We start from the raw sequence: 26,337 nt of genomic DNA on the forward strand, positions 1-26,337 counted from the left end.
CAATCATTCCATATTCCAGGTTGGTTACAAGATTGGGATTTGAATATCATCAGATTGTCACAACCCGGGCCTCTTTCTTGTTGGCTCCAAGGTTGGTTTGTGAGTGTGTAGCACCTTGAAGGTTGTTTGCTTTGATTTGAAAACCATAAAAGGCGATGTTGACACCTTCGGCCTCACCCTGCTCTGCACTGTGAAGGAAAAGGGAAGCTTCGGTCTTGTCTCGCGACCTAGCCCTGTATCACCTCTTGGAAATCTGTTGAGGCTTCGGCCTAGCCAGATTCTGCATAATGAAGGAAATGGGCTCTGCATGCTGCTTCACCCGAATTGATCCAGTCTGATCCAAAAGGAGACTTCGGCTCCTCTGGCCTATCCCATATTTGCACAAAGAAGGAGTGTGGGCTTCCACTGCGTTGCTTCTGCCCGAGGTGATTCTTGAAAATCTTGTAGGGGCATTGGCTCCTTCGGCCTAACCAGTGTTTGTACATGAAGTGGCTCCCTGTACCACATTGTAGCCATCCGTGTCCTCAGGTCCTGTCTAGGCACCCGGTTAAGGTCCTGTAGACTGCAGCATTGCCTATTTGCTTCTGCTGATATGTTTGATTGCATAAAGATAAGCCATTTACAGCTTCATGGGTCCTGACGAGGTGCTCGGTGCAATGCATATGCGGCCTGTTTCAAAATGTCACTTGAGTGTATCCCAAATGAGTTTGACTAGGCGGCTTCTTCTTGATTGCTCTCTCTCTTGGTACCATGCGCGCCTCAAAGCATCCACATTTAGGTGGCCAAAACGAAAGTGCCACAAATCTCCGACCTGAGAACCTGTCAATGAGGAGAGTGCAGAGAGCTTGTAGATGCCATTCTCCACACCGCCTTCCCAAACAACTTTTGCCAATCTCACGGTCCCTTAGAGCAACTGAATGCTCCTCAAATTCCACCCGAAAGCCAGTCTTGCATACCTCATGCACCGACAGAAGATGAAAACCCAGAGCAGGGACATAAAGAACACGGGAAGCATGCTTGCCCCCCTTGCCGTCGGGAATAATCTCCATCCGGCCCTCACTATGTATCGGAATAGTGGAGTTATCGCCAATAAAGATACGGCCTGACTGCCGTTTCATATCCAGAAAGAAGTCACGGGATGGAGTCATGTGCCTGGAAGCACCACTGTCGAGAATCCATTCCCGAGTATCCTTCGCGGTGAAGCCAACTGCCTCCTCGCTCGAAGATGATGAAGCATCGGAGTCCACCATCTCTAAGTGCACAAATGCCGGAGTCTTTGCAGCTGAGACTGAGGAATCAGCACTCTTCCCTGTCCGCTTAGGGCACTTCCTCCAGTAGTGGCCTTTCTCGCCACAATCATTACAAGATCTTTCGGCCTTCAGCTTCTCTCGTTCTGGATCAGGCTTCTTCTCAGAAGACTTTTCAAGTGAAGCCTTGGCCTTTCGACCGTTGGCCAGTTAAGGCCTCCGAACCTCCGCCATGAGGAGGGTTCGTGAAGCGTTCCTCCTGGTCCAAGACCATTGGCACAAGCTCCTCCCAAGTAATGGTGCTGAGCCTGCCACTCGTGATCAACGAGAAATAGAAAGCAGAATACTGACCAGGCAAGTGGGAAAGCAAAGTGATGGCCATATCTTCAGATGATATCTCTTTCCCAGCTTGTAGGACTTCCTGCTGAAGGGCCTACAGCTTGTTGATGTGCTCCCACATCGTCGAAGACTTTGCAGGGCTCATAACCCGCATCTGCACTTTCAAGGAGATCCGTTTCATGGGGGATACCCTGTTATACAAAGAAGCCAAGTGCTCCCATATGCCTCTCGCCAGCGTCATGTGCTTCACATGATTGATCACTTGTGGTGTGCAATTGAGGAAAATAAACGACCAAACCCTGGCGTTGACACGATCCCACATGTGTGCCTGTGCCTCGCGGTCCTTCCTCGTCGATAGTAACTCCCCTTCCTCGGCTTCCGGCCGTGGAATCCCGATGATGATAAAATCAGCAAGGTTATATGACTCCAGCACCGACTCCATCATGACCTTCCAGATGCCGTAATTGGACCCGTCCAACTGCCGATCCCCTGGGAACGTGGGGAGAGTCGGAATCTTCACGTGCTTCTCAGCCATCTCTAGTAAATCTGCCATCGTGGAGAGTAACCTGAAAGGGTGGCTGGGTGGGGAAAAAAAATCTGTAAACCTGCAAGTGGCTGTCCAGCCCCTTAGCCCGCCTTCCTCTTGCACCTTCTCTTCCCATACAGCCCAAAACAGTCCACTAATCAGCAGCCTAACGCTCCCTCTCTTGCTCAAAAAAACTCCCAAGATCTATCTCGAGCCTAGGGCTCTAATACCATGTCAGAATATGCAACGGAAATGATAACCAAACTTGGGTAGACAAGAGCAAGTAGACTGCAGAAAATAAACAGCACAAGAAACACAGAGAGATAGGTGTGTAAACTCTTCTCTATACACAAGATCCCGAGACAACTGAATGAATGAGTGGTGGGGGCAAGGGGCCTATATATACACCCCTGGAAGAGCAGTCGGCCAGCAGACAAGTATCCACGACTGAGAAAGTGCAGTCGGCCAGCAGTCCAGTAGCCCACGACTGAGAAACATGCAGTTGGCCAGCACTGGAGTGCTCCTCGCATCCTCTGGCAACCCTCCCCACCACTAGGAAAAAATGGAAAAAAATAGGAAAAAATACAGGGAGTGTGGAAAAATGATAAAACACCTTATACAAGGCAGGCACACCCACAACAGAGGCCCTGGTGTATAAATATAGACAGGAGATGACTTCTAACAGTGCAGCTCGACGTCCCATACCATCCTCACTGGCTTTTAACAGATGAGTGCAACCATCCCATTCCAGCTACATTATAAGCACATACATGGCTCTATTTTCTTCTGCTTTATCTGTGAATAATATATCCAACCACTTCCTCACATGGCTCCATAATGCAATTGCCGATTCATCCAGCCAGATGTGAGCTCAAAACTTGCCTATGTACCTTGTGAGGAACCATCAAGATACTTCAACCACATGACTGATCCCTCCCTCGACCTGAACTGAGAGATGGAGTGGTGAATGCCTTTGATCAACGAGCCACGAACAAGATGGATGTGTTGGACCTTCATCCATGATGATCACAAAGTGTGATACACTGAAAATATGCCACTGACATTCTGATGGCAACATGCTTTATTTCTTCTACTCTCAGTTATATGTCTGCTTTCAGAATGTACCATCTCTTACACTTGATCACTTGGATCCTCCTTCAATGGAGGAAGATGTCATGTTATAAGATGTTGCCCAGCACTGCTGTCTGCACCTGATTTTTGCAATGAAGCAAGAAATGTACAAAAGCCCCTTGAACTGAACCAAAAAATCAGTTACCTGCTAGAATCCTGATTTTGCAGAGATGCCTGTTGAAGAAGCTGTGTACTGACGGTAGACTCTGGCGATGGCCTCTGGCCAGTAATGATGACGACCGTTGAGGGGAAACCGGCGGGAGATGCAGTACGTGCTGCAGTGAGAGATGGCGAGACGGTCGTACAGATAACGGGTAGGTAGCTGCATGCGGGCAGACGACCAAGCTGCACTGGATGGAGTCGGGCTCTGGAGACCCCGAGCAGTGGACGCGAACGGCGCGCTGGACAAGACGACCATGGTCAAACCGTGTGGATGCCCTCCTGTGCACCAACTTTCACAAAAACTGGTGCCGAGTCACACAAGCGGTGGCGCACCCAGCACTCTGTGGGCGGAGCTGGGCAGAACAAGGCTTGGGGCAACTGAAATAGGCATCGTGCGAACCTCCAAAGCGGGCTAACTTGGCTCTGATACCATGACACCAGTGTTAGGGCTTGTGAGGGCTTAAGCTAGGGATTAACATAATAATAAAAGATTATTCTATCTACTTTAGCGAGATGAGTACAACTACTATACTTGCTCGAAAAAATGTTTTTTTTCAACCTTTAAAATTAAAGGCAATGCTTAAGCCTAATGGGGATGTAGATTTAAAAATCATATAAATGTCGAGATTTAATATACATATTGTATCTCTTAAAATTAAAAGCTACGTGAGATTCTAATCAGTAATTTTGAATTTCAACCGAAAAAATTGCACTATAAACCAGTAATTTTGAATTTCAGCGGAAAAATTTACACTATAAACCGAGATATGTGAGCAGTGCCTTTAAGAAGGCTTGGAGATACAATAAAAACTATATTCTATGTTACCATGTGTTACATGAGTTTCCCAAGGTCTACACATAAGGTGCCAAGTGTCCACATAGTGGCCATTCACACCACATTTTTAAGTGTGTTCACAATTGTTACAAAAAACCATCCCTTAACAAGAGGGTTCCCATGCACACACCCAACACACTGTTTCACTTTGCTATTTCTCCTAGAAGGCCCCACGTGCCTATCCGGTGCATGTGTGCTCAACGTGCCCAAGTAAGGGTCAAGACTATGCCTCACTCATCCATCGTCCCCATATAGATGTATGAACCGTGGTACGGGCTAGCAACCCCCACGAGCACCATGGTTCTTGGATATCCCACAACTATTTACTTTTTTGTAATGTGAAAGTGGGTAATGGCCCCTTTTTTTTTTGTGACGCTACCACTGTACTACACCCCCAACCCTTTGAGAATTCAGCCAACGTCCACAAGTTGGTTACTACTCTTTGAACAAGAGTCTTTGAAATCTAACTCCCAATTGGACTATATTCAAGCATGAACGAAAAGGCGATGTATCACACATTGGGGTTAATCAGCCCCGGACAAGAGTGATGACTGATAAACATGGGCTCTGCAGCTCTAAGAAGTTCCACAAACATCATGCATAAGACCTCTCCATGTTTTACATAGTTTTAATGTCATAGATACTTACAAACTGAAACAAATTCAGGCATGCATGTTTATACAAAGCTAAATTGAGCCATGGTATCCATCGTCTGAATTGGCAAGGAAGTGTTTTCTGTGAAATTCCAGGTAATTGCCAGATTTGCATGTTCTCCAAGAACCTGCTCACAGGTTACTCCTTTGGCAAGAAGCCTAGCTGCTACTCTTTTGGTACACCTGAAGACTGAATGATAGAGCTTGACCATCAGAAGGCCTCCATTCTTTTCTACAGGAATTGCTCAACTCTTCTTCTTCACGTGCACAAAAACCACAGCCTTGCAAAGAACCATCAACAGAAAAAACAATGATGGTGGTTCCCTTCACTGTGGCCTGCATCAATGTTGGAATATGATGTGATACATACTGTGCAATGCTACGAAACTGTCAAACTGATGATAGATAGTCTGCTTGAGTAATGGGTTATGTAAACCTGCACATAGAGCTGCAAATTTACACGCCTGTAACTACAATGCGCTTGGGTTGAAGATAGACTTGGGGTTTGATGAGGACAGAGCCATCGATTTTGAAGCCAGGGAAAACAGTGAACTGGACAACGGGCTGGAAATGGTCACCTGCTGAAAGACAATCTAGAGGGTCCATGGTCAATTCATCAAGCTTGGAGCCTGGATCAGGATGAAGGATTTCAACCTGATGAAGGGGCATGGAGGCAGCCACCTTGCTCTGCAACTGCCAAACACACTTGCAGGCGCTCAAGAATTCGCTCTTTAGATGTCCAGACCATTTCTCTTCCTCCCATTCTGCAAAACCCTCCAAGCCCTTCACCCCCTTCTTGCAGAACCGCCTGAACTGGGCGTCCTCATGGTCCTCTGCTGAAGCTTTCGAAGCTGAACCGGTCCCCATCACACTCTGCGTCCGAGCCAGAATGTGCGAAGTCTTGAACAACACAGAGGCAACGCAATGGTCCAAACCATGCTTCATGTGCCAGAACTGCTCAAAGGCAGGTTTCTTCAGATACGGCTTCATCATCCTCAGCAGCATGACCTGTCTGTCTTGAAAATCCCTGACAAGCATCAGATCTGCATCTTTCTCCACAATGAGCAACCCCGCCAGGATTCTGATGTCTTCTCTGGCCATCTCTGTGGCTTGTTGGAGCGGATGCAAGCTCTGTGCCGATGGTGACCGCATCAGACTCCCCCGCTTCCAAACGTCCCCTTCTGCCACTATCGCTTGCTGATCAAGATGGTCTTTCAAGCTTTTCCAGCCAGAATCATAGTCTGCCTCGAGGCTTCTCTGCAAACCATCCACCCTTTCATGCAATCCTTCGAAGGCTGTCTGCACTTGCTTCGTTACGCCATCAATTGCGCTCAGTAGACGCTCGAACTGGCTCCCCAACTTCGAATCCAGTTTTCCAAGATCTTCGTCTAGCTGTAGTTTGTCTGCATCAGCTAGAGGGCTTTTGCCGATTTCCTTGGTCTCGTCCTGTTCAGGGCTTCTGCATCTGGAATTCCATGTAATCTGGCTTCCTGGAGAGAAAGGCTTGGGTCTTGATTGATCTGCGGTAAGCCGTGCCACTTTCACTCTTAGATCACCCATTTCTGACCTCGCTTCACGCATAGGTGTGTTCAGGACTAGCGGTTTCTCTCTCGCGTGACCATAGCCAAAATCAGTGCGCTTCGATTCGGCAACTTGCAATACGCGCCGCTCGACAGATCGATTGCTTGACCTTGAATCGTGCGTCTCCATGGAAAATCTTAGTGCACGCTGTCTTGTGGCGTTCTGTAACTGCCGTTCGCTGCTTGCAGATTCAGACTGTTTAAGCATGCGTTTGCCGTCGGCCTCAGCATCTGCCGTAGGGTGTAAGGAACGGAAACATGTGCTCTTGTCCCGCTCTCTGGCAAAAGGCCATGTGCTGCTTTCAACGTTCTTTTGAATCCCGCTACGCAAGGGGGTCGTTTGCAGTGCAGCCTGAGACTCTGCCTTCGGCGAGCCGCTACTCAGAGAACCAGATGTGAAGAGCCTCCTGGCGCTGGGCACGCCAAGGACAGGGCGTTGATCCTGCAGAGAAAGAAATGCCAGTCATTAAGAAGCAGCACAGAACCAGCGGAAACAAACACTTTAAAAGCTTAAAGAAAGCCTGTGCAGAGCAAGCATTTCGAAGCTTAAAGGAAACTTGTACAAAAGAAGCAGAAAGAAAACTCCTAATTCCCGCAAAGTATAAAGAAAATCTATACAGAACAAACAGAAAGATAGCCCAAAGAAAACCTATACAGAACAAACAGAAAGATAGCCCAAAGAAAACCTATACAGAACTCGAAACCGTGAGCACAGCAAGCAAAGACGCTACTCTTTCACGCATTTCTCAAGCTCTGAGAGCTTCTAGAACATGAATCGATTCAATTATCTGCCCTAGCCAGCCGAATGGCAACGTTTCGGTTACTCCTCTGCAGTACAAACCAATAGAAAAGCCCTGCCTCTTTCAAGAAAGTAAGGATGCTTCCGAAGATGGAAACCATGGAAAATTCGGAGAAACTGCACCCTCTAAAGAACATTTAGAAGAAACGTTTGATGTCTGATGATCTGAACAAGGCTCGCGAAGGTCAAATTTCCGAACGCTCGGCCTAGCAGACTCAAAGCCATAGACGACATGAACAAGACTTACGCAGAGAGGCTTCTGAGCTTTAACAAAGAAGAAGAAGCCTCGCATGCCTCTACTTGAATCAGGATTGAAGCAGAGAAACGCGGATTGGAAGCTCTGAGAGTTGGGGGAAGAAGCAAGAAAATGCAGAAAGGGTAAGAGGGGCGATTTACCTGAGACAAAGGAACTGCAATGGAGATGGAGCAGTGGCCTGGGCGGGGATCCATCGCTGCGGCAGCAGTGGGGGGCTCATCTTCAGGAGAGCCTTTCATGTTGTCTGTGTGTGTGTGTGGGGGGGGGGGGGGGGGGGTGGTTTCCGCGCTCAGACACTAAACTTCAAATGAAGACGAACAGCTTTATAAATCTCTCACACGCGCGTGCACGGGCGTGTGTGGTGGGGGCAGAGAGGATCGACGGTGGCCATTAATGCTCCTATAATCTATATCAATGGTGGACATTAATATACATAATTTGTTATCAATTGTTTGTTACACATCAAATAATGGGCATTAGCTGGTGCCATTATAGGGTGGCCTTAATTCATTTAATTTGTTATCAATATGTTTACTATGTTTAGTGTACACATCAATTACATAATGGCATTAGCTACTATCAATGGTTCCATCCTATGGTGGCCATTAATTTATTTAATATGTTTACACGTCAATTATATAATGGGCATTAGCTATCAATGGTTCCATCATATGGTGACATTTATTTTTCTCCTCTCCTAACGATAACATATAAAGCAAGCCAAAGCCAATCACTGCATCCTCCCCAAGGCCCCACTTCCCTTCTCACATAAGGCTTTTAAGTTTTTTATCAACAGCAACAGCTCTATTCCAACATGTCATATCATTCAATGCCATCGACTAACCCGGAACCTTTGTTCCTTTGTTCAAAGGTTCCGTTTAATGTCAAATCCCTATATACACCTTTATAGCTTTGGTGAGTTCCAATTATGTACAACTCAAATTTGGAAAAAAAAATATATGTCCTCATGGGCCCTTGCCATTGAAAGGTTATGTTACACTTCTCGAAGGTTTTTAAATGATGGCCCAAGAGTTGCATGCAAGAGAGGCTAGGATGAAGAGCTATGGGGTTGAAGCCCTTCCCCTTTGAAAAGTAGCTTTTCTTCCTCTCACAACAACTGTTACCAAACTAGAAGCATATCCCCATACAACTCCATCGCAAGCTAATCCTAAAGTGATCTAAGAGCCTAACCACTTTTAAAAATATTACAGGAGGTTTACTCTTTTTTGTGAGAGGTACCTCTAGCCCACCACTAGATAGCCTCTCCTTCCATGATTTTGGTCAAAGTAGCTGCATGGGTATAAAAAATCAGTTGCCACAATTACTAAAATCGCCTAATCCCCTTTTAATGGGGTAGGGATCTTAAGTGGGATACCCTCCACACCATCTCTCTAGCCTTCATACCACATGTCGAGATGATGCATAGAGAGGGAGCTTGGCTTGCTAAGTACCAGAGCATAGGGACAAGGATGAGCTAGTGAATATGTCATCTTTGCCTTGAAGCTCATAATACTGCACTAATAAGCAAGATTGCTCTCTAGTGAAACTATATATGGAGCCTATCCTACATAGGAAGGAATTTGGTGTTATTTATTTTAATATGGTTTTGTTTCAAAGAAATGCTTCCAAGTCAATATGCACATCATCATATGTTACTTAGATCCCCATTTTAAAAATTAAAAACCTTGTGTCCTTCCTACATAGTGACTATGAATGGCAACCATAAGAACCTTATGCACCTCATATATATTGACTATGAAGGGCAACCATAAGAACCTTATGCGCCTCATATAAAAAATTAAAAAACCTTATGTCCTTCCTACGTAGTGACTATGAATGGCAACCATAAGAACCTTATGCTCCTCATATATATTGACTATGAAGGGCAACCATAAGAATCTTATGTGCCTCATATATATTGACTATGAATGGCAACCTTAAGAACCTTTGGAAATGGATCTTCTTGGAATTGGACACTTTGATAGAGAGGAGATTGTGTCCCACGAGTCATTGTCAAGGTAGTGGCCAAGTAAGCAACTCTTGAAAAAAGACATCTTGACTCTTGAGGTAATCGAAGGCAAAATCAAAAGTAGATAAGAATGGTGAGATGCTCTCGAGAGGTACTTTGAATACATGAATTTTGTCCTCTCAATAAGGCTTCATGTGGTAAACTATCAATATTGTTAACTGCTTTTTGGATTAACAATTTGACATTGTAAATAGATATAATGAAAACTTTTGAGTCTAGGAGATGTAAGGCTAGTGAATTTTACTACTATAATGCATAATAGAAAAAATGATTCGCTCTCTATCTTTTGTGTGTGTGTGTGTGTGTGTGTGTGTGTGTGTGTGTGTGTGTGTGTGTGTGTGTGTGAGTGAGAGAGAGAGAGAGAGAGAGAGAGAGAGAGAGAGAGAGCTTGTGTGTGATTACATTGTTCATTGTGCCTTTCAATTTCTTGCTTCCATGTGTGTGCAAGAGAGAGAGAGAGAGAGAGAGTATGAAGGGCTAACTTGGCTCTGATACCAGTGTTAGGGTTTGTGTGAGCTTAAGCTAGGGATTAACATAATGATAAAAGATTATCCTAATCTACTTTAACTAAGAAGCACAAGATGAGTACAACTACTATACTGAGAAGCACGAGATGAGTATATCTTACATGACTACTATACTTGTATTAATAAGAAGCCTTTAAATAGGCTCAAAGAATGAAGATACAATAGAAACTATATGCTATGTTGCCATGTGTTACATGAGTGGCAAATGTCTACATAGTGGCCATTCACACTCACACATTTTTAAGTGTGTTCACAATTGTTACAAAGAACCATCCCTTAACAACGGAGGGTTCCCACGCAAACACCCAACACACTCTTTCACTTTGCTATTTCTCCTACAAGGCCCCACGTGCCTACCCGGTGTGTGTGTGTGCTCAACGTGCCTAGGTAAGGGTCAAGACTATGCCTCACTCATCCATCGTCCCCATATAGATGTGTGAACTGTGCTACGGGCTAGCAATCCCTGCGAGCACCATGGGTCTTGGATATCATTATGTGTGTGTGTATGGGAGAGAGAGAGAGAGAGAGTGTGTGTATGGGAGAGAGAGAGTGTGTGTGCGTGTGTGTATGAAGGGCAACCATAAGAACCTTATGCGGGAATGGATCTTCTTGAAATTGAACACTTTGATAGAGAAGAGATTGTGTCCCATGAGCCATTGTCAAGGTAGTGGCCAAGTAAGCAACTCTTTAACAAAGGCATATTGACTCTTGAGGTAATCGAAGGCAAAATCAAAAGTAGATAAGAATGGTGAGATGCTCTCGAGAGGTACTTCGAATACATGAATTTTGTCCTCTCAATAAAGCTTCATGTGGTAAACTATTGTTAACTGCTTTTTGGGTTAACAATTTAACATTGTAAATAGATATAATGAAAACTTTTGAGTCTAAGAGATGTAAGGCTAGTCATTTATAAGGCCATTAGTGCATTAGTACTTTACTTTCTTTAGTTTTGGATGGCCACAATGTGAACACATGGCCATAAGTGAATTTTACTACTATAATGATAACTCTTATGCATACTAGAAAACATTCTTCGCTCTATCTTGTGTGTGTGTGTGTGTGTGTGTGTGTGTGTGTGTGTGTGTGTGTGTTTTTCTTGCTTCCATGTGTGTGTGTGTGTGAGAGAGAGAGAGAGAGAGAGAGAGAGCTTGTGTGTGATTACATTGTGCATTGTGCCTTTCAATTTCTTGCTTCCATGTGTGTGTGTGAGAGAGAGAGAGAGTGTGAGTGTGTGTGTGTGTGTGTGTGTGTGTGTGTGTGTGTGTGTGAGAGAGAGAGAGAGAGAGAGAGAGAGAGCTTGTGTGTGATTACATTGTGCATTGTGCCTTTCAATTTCTTGCTTCCATGTGTGTGCAAGAGAGAGAGAGAGAGAGAGAGAGAGAGAGAGAGAGAGAGAGTGTGTGTGTGTGTGTGTGAGAGAGAGAGAGAGAGAGAGATTGTGTTTGACAACATTGTGCATTGTGCCTTTCAATTTCTTGCTTCCATGTGTGTGGCTACATTGTGCCTTTCAATTTCTTGCTTCCATGTGTGTGACTGCATTGTGCCTTTTAATTTCTTGCTTCCATGTGTGTGACTGCATTGTGCCTTTTAATTTCTTGCTTCCATGTGTGTGACTACATTGTGCATTGTGCATTTTAATTTCTTGCTTCCATGCTTTATTGTCATAGTGAGAAAAGCTTTGCAACTTGCCCTCTCATATGTCAAGAGATGGAAAGACACAACAGTTGCAAGTTGAAAGCGGCAATATGAGTCCTTGGTGGATGGACACTTATTTATGGACCAAACCACTCAAAAGATCAAGGAAGCACTATTCTAGAGTCTCCCAAAAAAAAAACAATGAGAATAGCTCTTCTATAAACGAATCCTATGAGAGATCCACAAGAACATTAGCAAAAATGTAACTCACTACAAAAAACTCTCATCAGCCCTCGAGTAAAGCATACAAAAACACCTACTCTCTAGGAAGGGTAAAGGACCCATGTGAGAACCTCAAGAACCTATGGCGTAAAAAAGGCACATAGCCACAAGAAATTGCATGCAAAAAAAGACAAGTCACCATAGTAACCTCTCATCCCTAAGATGTAAAAAAGAACCTACTCTAGGAAGGGTAAAGGACCCAAGTTAGAACCACAAGAGAATCAAAAGAACCATGGCTTAAAAAGGCATAGAGCCACAAGAACATATCCCGCCTCCACTCACATTGTCAATATGGCCTTAATGGCTGAGATAATGAAAGTAGAGGAGCCAGTCAACTTGGAGGAAGCATTAGCAAATCCAAAGTGGAGGGGTGCCATGGAGTCACGCAAGTAGAAGTACGACAAATGCACACAAGGCCAAAAACCTTACCTATAGTGGGAAGTACAAAAAACCTCAAGGGAACTATGGCCAAGAAACCCATGATACACAAGAATCTCCCACCTCATCAAGTACCAAATAGATTCAGCTAGAACCAAAGCCCTAATACGTGTAATGGTTCCAAAATGCTTAGGTGTAGTAAGAAATTAAATGGAGCACAATTAACAATAATTAGAATTCATGGTTGATACAAACACTATAAATTCCTTCATCTTCTCTAAACTTTAATAGTATGACATATAATTCAATTTATACAACATGCAACTTCAAATTATATAATATACAACTTCAATGGTTGGAATCACTAATAGTACTTGTATTTAATTAGCTAGTACAACATACAAGTATCAATTAGCTATTATAACATACAAGCTAAATGATATAATGTATAGATCATAGATTGATACATCATATCAATTAGTTAGTATAACATATAAGTTAAATATGATGTATAGAACAAAGATCGATTCCAATGGTCCACGTATAACACACAGTACAATGCTATGGTTTGATAATATCTAATTACCACTTTAGGAACTATAATAGCTTGCCTACCTCTGATCTTTTTTACTTTTTATCATTTTATTTTGGGGATAACCTCTTACAAATTCTTTCTAGATCTTAGATATTTTCACAAATAGCACTCATTTGTGCTCACGAATAGCATCCACACACTTTTTGTTTAGATGCGAGAGAGGGTATTGAATTAAACTTGCTAGAAGAGTACTCAAAACATGTACCTCCTTTTAAGAAGACAAGGTTAGCTTAAATCCTAGGAGACACATCCACACACTTGCCTAATTGCACTTTTTCACTTTGACTTTTACTAATAATTGATTTTATAACATATTTAATCTTAATTAAGTCTTAATCATCCTATTATTTATACATTAAGCATTATTTTTAGATTTTCCACATTTGCACTTCCTTTCATCTTTATCATTTTAGTATTGGTGAGAATATTCCAAGCAAGAGGCTTGAAGTGATGAGGTGTGGTTAACAAGAGTTGCCCCACAATAACATCAAATAGCAAAGACGAAGAAACTAAAAGCATGTATGATTAATCTATGAAGCATGTCCAAATCTACAACTTGGATGGGTGCCCAAAAATGGTTTGACAAGACACTTATGATTCTCACTCTAAACAAGCTAGAATGAATTCCATATGAATGTGCTTCATGCATGTATTATGAAATTAAGCATTGTATGAGCAATAGGCCACTCCTAAGCCTTGGGCTCTCATGTTGGCCACAGTTTAAGTGTGTGTGAACATTTATGGCCTTGTATATAAGTCACTATCTCTCATAATATAAGATACTCTCCCATTGTGCAATTCAGTCTTGCTCTTGTGCTAATCCTCTCTCTAATCTCGAGAGAATGTGATGAGAACTGCTATATATCATTTGCATTACACTAAGCATTAGAAAGCATTTTAGTACGACTTTTATTTTTACATAGACTTTAGATGCTGATTTTTACACTTCCAATGAGTTTTATATTGTATTTGATTGGATTAAAGTGTAAGCATCTATTTTAATTAGCTTAATCATCAAAGAATTTAAAAAAAACTATAAAAAAACTCTTAATTTTCACTAATTTTACTAATTAAACTAGTTTTATGTATCCAAAAGTGATTAGTAAAGAGAAAGAGTAGAAAAATTCTTAAAAAATTTAGAGGTTTTAGTGGTTGTTCAAATTAATATACAAAACTCACAAAATTAAGGATTCTAGCTCTCTTTTGCATAAGAGAAGAGTCCATGATTTGGAGTGTTAACCTATGAACGGACATTGAGACGTACTATGTTTTACGTCATTAATTTAAATATTCTGAGTCATGGTCCGGGCTTGTCGGCACCATATGTTAAGAATAAAGGGATTGGGTGATCGCCGATGAGAGGCGCACCTTGAATATTAGCAGGGTAAGGGTTAGGATCGGCCGGCCATGTATGGGCGCCCATGTGTGAACGGCCAAGTCACCTATAAGAGTCAAATGTAACCCTAAAATCCTCATTCTCATGTGTTGTGAATACAAGAGTGCTCTTGCCTTATCTTCTTGGTTTCCTTCTCCTGCGTGTGTGTGTGTGAGAGAGAGAGAGAGAGAGAGTGAGAGAGCGATCGAGCACTGTGTAGCGGCACGGCGACGGCGGCGAGGCGGTAGAGCGGCGACGGCGGCTCCTCCTTCATTGTTGCTGCGACGCGGGAATCCTTCACGGTGGCGGTTAGAGCAGTGAGTGACACACCTTTGCATTCTGTTTGAGCTTGCTTTCCTAGTTGTATGCTTGTAGCCATTCATGGCTCGCATACGGTATTCGGCAAGTCCCCAGCTACGACCTGTGCGGCAAAAGCGCACATTTTTTGCGCCGCTTTTCGGGGGATGCCCTGCACCAAGCTCCAGTTTGCAGCTCGGGCTGCTGCGTGAAGTGAAATCTACACTGCAGGAAAGGCGACTGTGTGTTGTTGTTGAGGTGTTTCCGTGTTTTGCAATCTGTTTCTGTAATTTGTCTTCTGTAATTTTGTTTCTTTTGTTATTTTTTCGCTCCGCGTGCGATCTGTTCTCTGGTTTTCTGCGTGTGAGGGGGGATTCCTGAATTCCCAGACCTGTGTTGTGTGCTAACTGCGCCGCGGCCAAGGCTGAACCCTAGAAAGAAACCCTAAAAAACTTAACTCAAAAAATAAAAAATTAATTTTAAAAAAAATAAAAAAAATAAAAAAAAATAAAAAAAATTATTTTATTTTTAAAGAAAAAACCAAACGTGTGGAGAGAAAAGATTTTTTATTTGGAGAAAAAATTTTTGAAAAGAAAAAACCCCCAATCGACCCCGACCCCTGCCTCGATCTTTTGACACATACATATAGGAGAGTGAGCCTCTATAGCTTTCTTTCAAGTGAGAGCTTATGGGAAGTTGAGCTTTATATGTAGCCCACTCCCCAAAGAGTGAAGTGAGCATGTGGGATAAAGCCTTCACCCTTTCCTCCACAAGCAAATAGGCCTTCACCCTTTCCCCCACAAGGAAACAGACTGTTTTGAGGACCACAGGAGCTCTGGATAGGCGAACACGGTGCTGTAAAGCACGCTAGGACCCTTTAAACGATACGCTCGTTTCGAGCTATCACACGCCCTAGTTCAGGTTCGACCATAAGTAAGGGGGTTAGAAACAGGTTAAAAACAATACAAAAACAAGTAAAAACGGGGCGCAAAACACCTAAGAAACCACTTGTGTGGGCTTCAAGGGTAGTTACCAACGCCCGTAGGGTACCCACGTCACATGCATCTACGCTCTAGTCGGGTGCTAGAGTTTGACCCACTAGAAAGCGTTTCAGTTTACGCAGGCTCACACCATCCCTCCACGTTAGCATCTTGGCCTTCCGCTGGAACCCAAGGAAGTGCAACCCAAGATCCACGAATAGCGGCTAGTGACTCATTCTCTGACTCAGAAGCCATGGAAGGGTACCTTACCAAGAACCCTGAGGAGACAAGCCAAAACATGCCAGTGTGGGTCCCACAATGTAAAGTGGTCTACACAAAAGCCCAACGAACGCCTACCAATGGGAGTAGCGGTGTCTACGATGGCCCTGCGGTAGTTAAGGAGATAGACTTAGCAGATCCAGGTGAGGAGTCTAAACCAGTTTTTATTGCTCAAGACCTCACCAAGGCGGAAGAAGCTGCACTTACAAAGCTTCTTAAGGAATTTAAGGACATATTTGTCTAGACATATCATGATATGAAGGGTGTTCCACCCTCGGTGGTGCAACACACGATTCCAATGATTAGCACTGCTAAACCAGTCTAGCAACGTCCCTACCCAATGAATCCTAAATATGTAAAGATTATACAAGAGAAAATTGAAAAGCTTATAAAATGTGGATTCATATACCCAATTGAGCACTCAGAATGGGTTTCTTCGATAGTCATCGTACCAAAGAAGAATGGGAAACTCAGAGTGTGCATTGATCTCAAAAAGGTTAATGCAGCCATCAGAAGGGATCATTACCCCTTGCCATATTCTGACATGTGCTTGAAAGAGTGGTAGGAAAGGAGGCATATAGATTTTTAGATGGGTACTCGGGTTACAATCAGATGGGTATTGCAGTCGAGGACTAAGCTAAAACAGCATTTATCTCATGGAGTTTGGAGTGTTTGCCTTTCGCGTCATGGCTTTTGGCTTGACCAATGCACCTGCAACATTCCAACGATTGATAAACACGGCCTTTAAGGAATATCTAAGGGACTTTTGTGAAGCTTTCTTAGATGATCTTTGTGTTTACGAAAAATATTTGAAAGGTGTAGATTATATCGCATCTCATTGAATCCTTTCAAATGCCAATTCTGGGTTAAACACGGAGTTATCTTAGGGCATATAGTGTCCAAAAATGGGATTTCCACTGACGAGAGTAAAATCAAGGTCATTCTGGAATTACCCCCACCCACCAACTATAAGGGAGTCCAATGCTTTATGGGCCACGTTGGTTATTATCGAAGATTTATTCTATTCTTCGCCGAGATAGCTCGACCATTGTATAAGCTTCTCATCGAGTTTATTTGGACCGAAGAATGTGACCGTGCCTATGAGCTATTAAAGAAGGCCTTGGCAAGTGCTCCAATCTTGAGAATGCCTAACTGGGATTTACTCTTCCATGTGCATATTGATGCATCAAACTTTGCTATTGGGTGTGTGTTAACTCAACCTGGAGAACACAAGCTAGACTACCCCATTAGCTTTGCCAGTCGCCAGTTGAACGATGCTGAGATGAACTACACCACTACGGAGCGAGAAGGGTTGGCAATGATATATGCAGTAAGGAAATTTCGTTATTACCTCCTTGCCACCAACTTTGTTTTTTATGTGGATCATCAAGCATTGTTGTATCTGGTAAACAAACCATGCTCCACAGGAAGAATCACACGATGGCTATTGATTCTTCTTGAGTTTGATTTCACTGTTGTTGTGAGACCTGGCAAAAAACATGTTATGGCTGATCATTTGTCTCGCATACCTAATGGTGAGGCTCCTACGGGAGTTGATGATGACTTACTTGACACTTCCCTGTTCATGGTAGAGACAATGCCTGAATGGAGTGAGAAGATTGTTAACTTTTTGGTTAATGGCTTTCCACCCAAGGAGCTTCGTAAAGATCTAGCTCGAAAGCTGATCAAAGAATGCGAACCCTATTGCCTGATAGCCGGGACTCTTTATAAAAGAGGAAAGGATGACGTTCTTAGGCGTTGTGCCCGAGAGGATGAGTATCTATACATTTTGCAAGAGGCACATATGGGCGTAGCCGGTGGTCACTTCTCAGGAGACTTAACTGCGCGAAAGATCTTACAATCAGGGTATTGGTGGCCCACTATGTTCCAAGATGCATCACTCTTTGTGAAGGGTTGTGATGAATGCCAAACGATACAAGAAACCCCAGCGGAAAGATCAGATGCCCCTACATCCGATCAAAGTAAACCAACCATTTGAAAAGTGGGGTTTAGACTTCGTAGGTCCAATTAGCCCAGCAGCTCGAAACACACAATCTCGCTATATTATTGTGGCCCACTGACTATATGACCAAATGGGCTGAAGCGAAGGCGACACGTAAGGCAGATGCAAGGACAACAGCGAAGTTCCTCTTTGAAAATATAATCACACGCTTCGGTTTTCCTTTTGAACTTGTGAGCGACAATGGTACGCATTTTATAAATGAAGTGATTAAGGAGCTCACAACAAATTTCATGATATCCCATCATAAATCTACTCCTTACTATCCGCAAGCGAATGGCCAAGCTGAGAGTATCAACAAGACCTTAATCTCTGTTTTGACAAAGACAGTTGAAGCTCATCGCACGGATTGGGATCTAAAGCTTACAACAGCTTTATGGGCCTATCGTACTGTGTACAAAGTGGCTATTAATTGCACACCATTCAAAATGGTATATAGCTAAGAAGCGGTCATGCCGTGGGAATTTGTCATTCCTAGTCTTCGTGTTGCTACTCAAGAGGGTTGGGATGGTAATCCCTTAGTAGAGCGTCTATATATCCTTGAGTGGCTAAACGAAGAAAGACAATTGGCTATATACAATGCCCTTGTGGTGGAGAAGGATAGAAGGAAAAAATGGTTTGATCGCCACTTGTTGAAGGACAAGGACATCAAGGTTGGGGATAAAGTCCTGATGTATGGAGTGCGTAACGAAAAGAAGAAGCTCAAATATGCTGGTAAGGGACCGTATAGAGTATGTGAAATTACCCCGCAAGGTACCATCCAAGTGGAGATTTCGACGGAGTTGAAACCATTGGATTCCTTAATGGGAGTAAATTCAAAAGGTACTATGACCCCTTGAGCCAAGAGGAGTTACATGCAACCCATCAAAAGAAGGCAGCTAAAGAACAAGCTGAGCTTAAAAAGATACAAGCAAGAATTGAAGCCAAAGAACGTCAACAGCGTGCTAAGCACCAACGGGAAGCCAACTTGGGGATTACACAAGCATTTTTCGAGGAGGCAGACGAGGATTCACTGGAATCTGACCCACCTCTAAGATACCCAATTGAGTTACAAAGTCCTTACGGGGGGAGGTGCTGTATAATGCATTATTGGATACAGGAGCTCAACACAATTTGTTATCATATGGCGTGTGGTGTCAACTTGGAAAACCACCTTTATCCAAGAGTGCTATCCAAGTTCAAGGAATCAACAAGAAGAAAACCCCTGTCTCAGGAATTCTGCACACTCCGGTTGCCTATGACAAGGGGACCGTAATTCAAAGCTTTTTGGTTATGCCTGCGGGTACCATGGAAGGGACTGTAAACTTAGGGCGCAAATGGATGATGGCCACCAAGTGCAATATCGATTGGGCAGCCAGACGAGTCACAACGCAAGAACCAACACTAGGTCTGACCGCTCAAAATCCCGCACCTAAGCCATCTACTCAAATGTTAGATAATGAAAAATCACAAAGTCGAGTGGCAAAACCATCTTTGATTGTTTGTCACCCCTCTAACGCTTCAATGCCAAGAGTGGAAATATGCAAGGTGGTCTTTAAGGCTCCGCTTTCTATGCCAAAGAGCACAAACAAATGGGTCCCAAAAGCTTCGTTAACAACTTCTTCCCCTGCTCAATCTCGTTCAGATAAGAAGCCTCGTAGAAGGAAAGCAGCTACCCACCCGAGAAAGGGCAATGTAATATCACGATGGGTCCCTAAAAAATTATTAGTAGCCCAAGGGTACTACGAGGGGAATGACTAGATTTGGGTCCCTAAACATAAGCTGAATCCCTCTACATCACCTGTAAAACCTTGCAAACCAATTGTTGCCACCCCAACGACAATTCAAGACTGTGGTAAGGGAAAGGTAATAGAGTGCTCCGCACCACTTCTTCTAGAGTTAGTTTGGATTCCCAAACGATATTGATCATTACCACCTAGCTCAGGAAGGGGGGAGCCACATGAAGCTTCTAGCTCCTCATGCCAGGCACACGCTGATATAGAAGTTTCTACATGCTCTACACCTACTCTTGTCAACACCCAACAAAAGACCGATGAGTCTACGTCTCCCCTTGTAATAGTATCGTTGGAAACCATTTCCTCCATTCGTCAATGGGAGCGTACACTATCTCTCCAATTGGATGGGAGCGTACACCATCTCTCCAATTGGATGGGATGCGGCCACAAGGGTCATAAAAAGCTATCTGCCCACATCACAACCTATGACCCGCTGGACAAATTGGTTCCAAGAGGCTGCAACATCATTGCAAAAAATATGATCTACCCAAGGAAAGAGGGAGCATGTACTCACGCTCGACATTCTAATGCTTCCTCCTTAACCTTCTCCCCTGACCATGTAATTGCCAAATTCAAGGGGATGTATATATATAGCTTCATACACAGAAAAGAAAAGAAAAGAAAAGCAAAAAATAGTTAAAAAAAGCAAGAGCACGTTAAGAGCATAAATATCCGTATATACAATCAAGAACTAGATTGACCTGTCATAAACCTACTGATGCTATATCTATGTTTGCAGATATGGCAGATGCACGATCATCATACACTTCATCCACTCCCACCTTTGGTGAGAGGTATCATCTCTACCTTTCTCAGATATTTCACATGTGCTATCCTGTAATTGAAACTGAATGGGATCATATAGATGTACTAGCCAGAGAGGAAAATGTTGAGGAATTAGAATGGCTAATTTGCCTATTGACCATGACTGACCCCTACTCCGTAGAGGACATATCCCCGATAGCCCAATGCTTTCCTTTTCCACAAGATGACTATCCTCGCATGGTTACATTCTTGATGAGTTTATGTGGATGGGAAAATGAAAAGGAAATATCTGACAATGATGAATGGACGAATGAAACTCATGGCACTACTGAGGTTGACTTTATTTATTTGGATGATGCGGATAGAGGCTTAGCCTTAGGGCTAGAGCCAGGACTCTACAACATCCTCTTACCGTATCCTCAGTAGTAGTGTGGTTGACTGGTAGGTAGGTTATTGTTTTCAAGTTTTTTCTAGTTTGGATTCCTTAAACGAGTCTTTAATTTTTCACACTGATGTGCCTCTCGAGGTATGGTGCTTGTTAGTTGGTTGTACAGGTGGAAAAGTTTGAGGTGGGCTTGCTTTCAAGTCCGGAGATAGCCGCAACGCTCATACATAAATATCTCATCAAATTGCAGGCATTTTTCTCATCGAATCAAGGTAGCCTTGCCTAAGGTGAACTAATAGATTCTTGGATAATGCCTTGTGTTAAACATGGTACCAGGATCGATGTTAGTTTTACCTTAGGAAGGTCGCCATTGTATGTAAAAATTATCACGTGCATAAAAAAATAAAGGCAAAAGGCTCCTGTAACTTTGATGTTTCTTGTATCCCTAGGCTCGTGGTATTAACTTGTTCTTAGGAGTAGACACATTGTGGTCATCTGTTTATTTATTAAGCTTAATTATTTTCCTTGACTTAGGCTAGTTATAAACCTTGATTAACCTTTGACACCTTGCTAAATCTTGATTTACTTTCAATAATTTTAAACTCCTGTTAATTTGCTACACTAGCTCATTCATGTGACCCCTTAAACTAAGTCTCATAGCAACATCCATTGTGGTCTAACATGCTTGAATTTATACACTTTATATCGTTTGAATTCCAGCATACTTTCACTCTACTTCCCTGTTTTGCAAACGGTCTACCACAACAACCCTATCGAGCTTACCATACCATAGCTTTCGAGGACGGAATCTACATCAGGAAGGGGGGCATGTTAACCTATGAGACGGACATTGAGACGTACTATGTTTTACGTCATTAATTTAAATATTCTGAGTCATGGGCTGGGCTTGTCGGCACCATATGTTAAGGATAAAGGGATTGGGTGATCGCCGATGAGAGGCGCACCTTGAATATCAGCAGGGTAAGGGTTAGGATCAGCCGACCATGTATGGGCGCCCATGTGTGAACGGCCAAGTCACCTATAAGAGTCAAATGTAACCCTAAAACCCTCATTCTCATGTGTTGTGAATACAAGAGTGCTCTTGTCTTTTCTTCTTGGTTTCCTTCTCCTGCGTGTGTGTGTGTGTGTGTGTGTGTGAGAGAGAGAGAGAGAGAGAGAGAGAGTGAGAGAGCGATCGAGCACTGTGTAGCGGCACGGCGGCGGCGGCGAGGCGGTAGAGCGGCGATGGCGGCTCCTCCTTCACTACTGTGACGCGGGAATCCTTCACGGCGACGGTTAAAGCAGTGAGTGACACACCTTTGCATTTTGTTCGAGCTTGCTTTCCTAGTTGTATGCTTGTAGCCATTCGTGGCTTGCATACGATGTTCGGCAAGTCCCCAGCTACGACTTGTGTGGCAAAAGCGCACATGGAGCTTGAATAATCATTCATTATTTGTTAATTCGCACATTAGGTAATTCACATGCCTTAGCAATTCATTCCTCAATCTAAAGATGTGTTTGATTGTGTGAATTAATTAGTGAGACTAGTAGCTCACTAGTAGCAATCAATCCAAAAGGGAGGGAAGGGAGAATTAGTGAAAAGGTTAATCTTGGGTTAATCTCTAATCAATTTTTTCCACAACTCATTAGTGGCGAATGGGCATTCAATGTGAAGATGCCTTGTGAGTTGGATAGAATGCACTTTTTCCCACAACTCATTAGTGGCTAATGGACATTCAGTGTGAAGATACCTTGTGAGTTGGATATAATGCACTTTTTCCCACAACTCATTAGTGGCTAATGGACATGGCTAATGGGCATTCAATGTGAAGATGCCTTGTGAGTTGGATAGAATGCACTTTTGGGTGGCATGTATAAGAGGTGTGTATGAGGGTAAGAGGGTGTCATAAAGTGTTGACTTTTGCCTTGCCTTTTTGGGAAAAACCTCCTACACCCCCTAATTTAAAACTCAAAACCATGCATTCCACACAAACCGGATTCTAAAAACCACTATAAAAACTTGGATTGAGAAAAGAATAAAACCACCCCTTCCAAACAAACCAAATTCTAAAAACCACTATAAAAACTTGGATTGAGAAAAGAATAAAACCACCCCTTCCACACAAACCAGATTCTAAAAACCACTATAAAAACTTGAGAAAAGAATAAAACAAGAAGATAATCACATCGATGGTGAAATGACATTAAAAACCAAAGATATTCATGCATGAAAATCTTCATTTTTTCATGGATGTGAAAAACTTAAAAAAAAGGAAAAATAAAAATTTAAAAATTAAGATATTCACATCGACATTGGCATGAAAAACCAGAGAAATTCATGCCAAAAAAGTTGTGAAAATCACACAGTGATTAAAAGTGTCATCTTGCCAAGATTAGAAAATCTAATCTTAAAAATTTGAGTTTTTTTTTTTGCTTTAAAAATCATAGTCGTGATTATCTCGAGTTTTTTACGTTAAAAAAAACTCTTTTTTAAGGTTGTTGAGATGTCTACAAGAACTAGATTAATCATCTAAGTTCATTGTCATTGAAATTAAGCTTAAAAGATTAAAAAAATTTGGCATGAAAAACTAGAGTTTTTCACAGCCATGCCTCTCTCACGCATGAAAAACCAAGGAGTAGGAAGAAAAAAAGAGTGTAAAAAGTAGCCATGTTCATAGGTCTACATCTTCCAAAAAGTGAGGCCAGTGAACATGTTTTAGCACTCATCTCAAAGAACTTTTTGGGCTCTTTGAATCTTTCCTTGAGCAAACCAAGCCAATTTCAATTGTTTTGAATCTCTGAATCTTTCCTTGAGCAAACCAAGCCAATTTCAATCGTTTTGGTATCCGACCCCTTGTCTCGCAAAACTTAACCCAAAAAATCGAGGCAAAAAATGCACTAAAATAGACAAAAACAAGCTTGTGGACCACTTTCAAGCTACAATATAGGGTCAAAGGAGCAAAGCTATAGTATTCTAAAAAATATTACAACTCTCTCATAGAACTTGTTTTCAAATTCTTTTTGTAACACATTCAAAAAATGCATTTAAAATGTTAAAAAACTATTTACTTAAAAAAAACACATAATTTAATAGCAATGGAAAATAGGTTTTGAGACCTCTCTACCATCTAGGAAACTACTGGCATGTGCACATTTTGAAAAAAAAAACTTAGGGAGTGCTCATATGCTCTAGTGCCTACTAAAAAGAGGAAACCTATGCAAATGGAGAGGTAGACTAGGCATAGAAAGGTTGTTTCGGGCTAACAAAAAAAAAACCCAAAAAATGGCAGACGTAATGGCTAAACTAGGGGGGTTTAATGTGCCAATGTCGAACCTTAATTTAATGGCTAAAACCTACCATCCCTTGAGGCCTATGCCTCAAGAACAACCCCCAATCATATCTACCATGCAACTAGTTCTACTTTATTGTAAATATGAGTTGGTACTCCTCAGAACCCCTAGATGGCCAAACTCCAGCAATATTGAATAATTTAGGAAGGATTTCATGTTACCTTAACTAAAGGAGGACCTACACATGACTCAAAGGGGTCATCTAGAATGATGTGGCTATAGAAACTCCAAGCTCATTATGATGAATCTACCGATCTTGTTCAATTCATGCAAATGTTTAAGTATCAATCCTATTCAATTCTCATGATGCAAATGTTTAAGTATCAATCCTGTTCAATTCATGCAAATGTTTAAGTATCAATCCTATTCAATTCATGATGCAAATTTTTGAGTACTGATCATGTTCAATTCATGCAAATGTTTAAGTATCAATCCTATTCAATTCATGATGCAAATTTTTGAGTACTGATCATGTTCAATTCATGCAGATGTTTAAATATCGATGTCAAGAATTTGTGATAACACCTTATTTTGGGTATTTTTAGACACAATTTCATACTTCATACTCTACATCGATAAAATTTTAGCATTTTGGTTATTCACATTTGTAATCTCTAGTCCTTTCATTGTAAAAACTAATGTAAATTATTTTGGCATGTATAGCGAGTCTGCACATTTAATACCATGTTCAATATTTGTGTGTGTGTGTGTGTGTGTGTTTTAATTTTTGAAAGATGGGATGATAAGTTTTGAAGTTCTTTAGTTACAAAAATGAAAGGTCTTTAGACCTTACCCAAAGTTGTACTCAAGAATTTTGATAATATCGAGAAAAGTGGGTGGTTGAGGAAGTTGGAGGGAGGGATTTGCACGACTCCATTTTCTTTACTCTCTTGGGATCTTGCAGCAGCAAACTTCTCCTTGTATACTTTTTTGTTTCTTGTATCGATTGAGGGAGAGAGTGATGAGGATGATGATGATGATGTTGTTGATTATTTCTTTTCTCTTTGATTTGCTGAGAGTGTGTGGAATGGTTTTCCTTGGTTTGAGAGAGCATGCTGATAGGTTTTTGTAGCTATGGATTTTTCCTGCCTTGATCCTGGTTTTGTGACTGTGGAAGAGGGACTACATTATTTTGGTGCATCTGCCAGGACAGGCTAATCTCAAAGTTTACAAAGAAGATTGCTTGTGGTGGGCTAAAGCGATAACACCCCCACCATCCGATTGCATAGAAGAAGATAAGGTTTAATTATTAAATCTTAATTTACAAAGGTTTAGAAGAAGATAAGGTTTAATTATTAAACCTTAATTTACAAAAGGTTTTGAAAATCTAGTGGTGTAAATGGTCTTTTGCAAGAAACTGTTCATGTACTTGTTTTTTAAAGTACTTATATATGCTCTCTTAGCCAAGAAATTCAAACCCACTTCACCAAAAGAACTCGAAGCTTAAGAATAACAGGATCCTCGTCTTCCAAATCATAGAACCGCACACCTAATAATGTTTTTTGGTGGAGTGCTTCAGGTGCAAGATCTTGAGGGTGTGCTTCATGCTTGCTTTTTTTATGGCCATTTTTCCCATGGTTAAAACATCTTCATTATGGTGGTGCATATTGGTATTCTTTGCCAAAGTTGTGGATATCTTTGTTGGCATTTAGCGAGACCTTCTTTTGCCTTGTTCTTTCAAAGCCAAATTGGTAGAAGTTAAAACAGGAAGTAAAAGTTGTGGAGATTGTGTGTGTGAAGTTAAAGAGTGTGATGAGTTGTTGGTGTTTGTGAGAAGTGAAGTAAAGTGTAGGAGTGTTTTTCTTCATTGATATGAGCTATTGATTCCAAGGCAAAGGTTCTTTCTTAATGTTCATTACGAGGACGCTCATAATTTTAAGTGGAGGACAAAAAAAATCATCCCCACAAATAATCTACTCTTAAATGGCTCTCTTAATAGGTTTCAAGCCAGCTAAGTATCAAGCCATAATGCTATTTTAGAGTTATCTATATGAGAAGTATCATTTATTCATGCATTAAGTTAATATGTAATTCATTTTTAGTCCTTATATCACTAATTTCTTCCAATACCTTCTTCATTAACCTACTAATTTATAATTACTCGTGCTATTTTTTAAAGCAGCTACTATTAACTAA

At 42.0% G+C, this 26,337-nt stretch overlaps 1 protein-coding gene across 1 annotated transcript; it reads right to left on the minus strand.

The window, feature by feature from the left end:
- Positions 1-4,695: 4,695 nt before the first annotated feature.
- LOC147607462 (uncharacterized) lies at positions 4,696-7,820 on the minus strand. Its single transcript, XM_086790851.1, has 2 exons — positions 7,669-7,820; positions 4,696-6,915 (listed from the first exon to the last, which is right to left on the minus strand). Exons 1-2 carry the CDS (start codon positions 7,765-7,767, stop codon positions 5,350-5,352), a joined length of 1,665 nt encoding a protein of 554 aa, XP_086646977.1. The 5' UTR covers positions 7,768-7,820; the 3' UTR covers positions 4,696-5,349.
- Positions 7,821-26,337: the final 18,517 nt, after the last annotated feature.

This window comes from Cibotium barometz, chromosome 55 (assembly GCF_041138505.1).
Source record: "Cibotium barometz isolate CiBa-2024 chromosome 55, ASM4113850v1, whole genome shotgun sequence".
NCBI classification, from domain to species: Eukaryota; Viridiplantae; Streptophyta; class Polypodiopsida; order Cyatheales; family Cibotiaceae; genus Cibotium; species Cibotium barometz.

Bases quoted from the DNA above. Each gene is read 5' to 3' on its own strand.
- LOC147607462 (XM_086790851.1), bottom strand. From the start codon at position 7,767: ATGAAAGGCTCTCCTGAAGATGAGCCCCCCACTGCTGCCGCAGCGATG. The intron at 6,916-7,668 runs GTAAATCGCCCC...CTTTCTCTGCAG, and splicing joins TTGCAGTTCCTTTGTCTCAG to GATCAACGCCCTGTCCTTGG.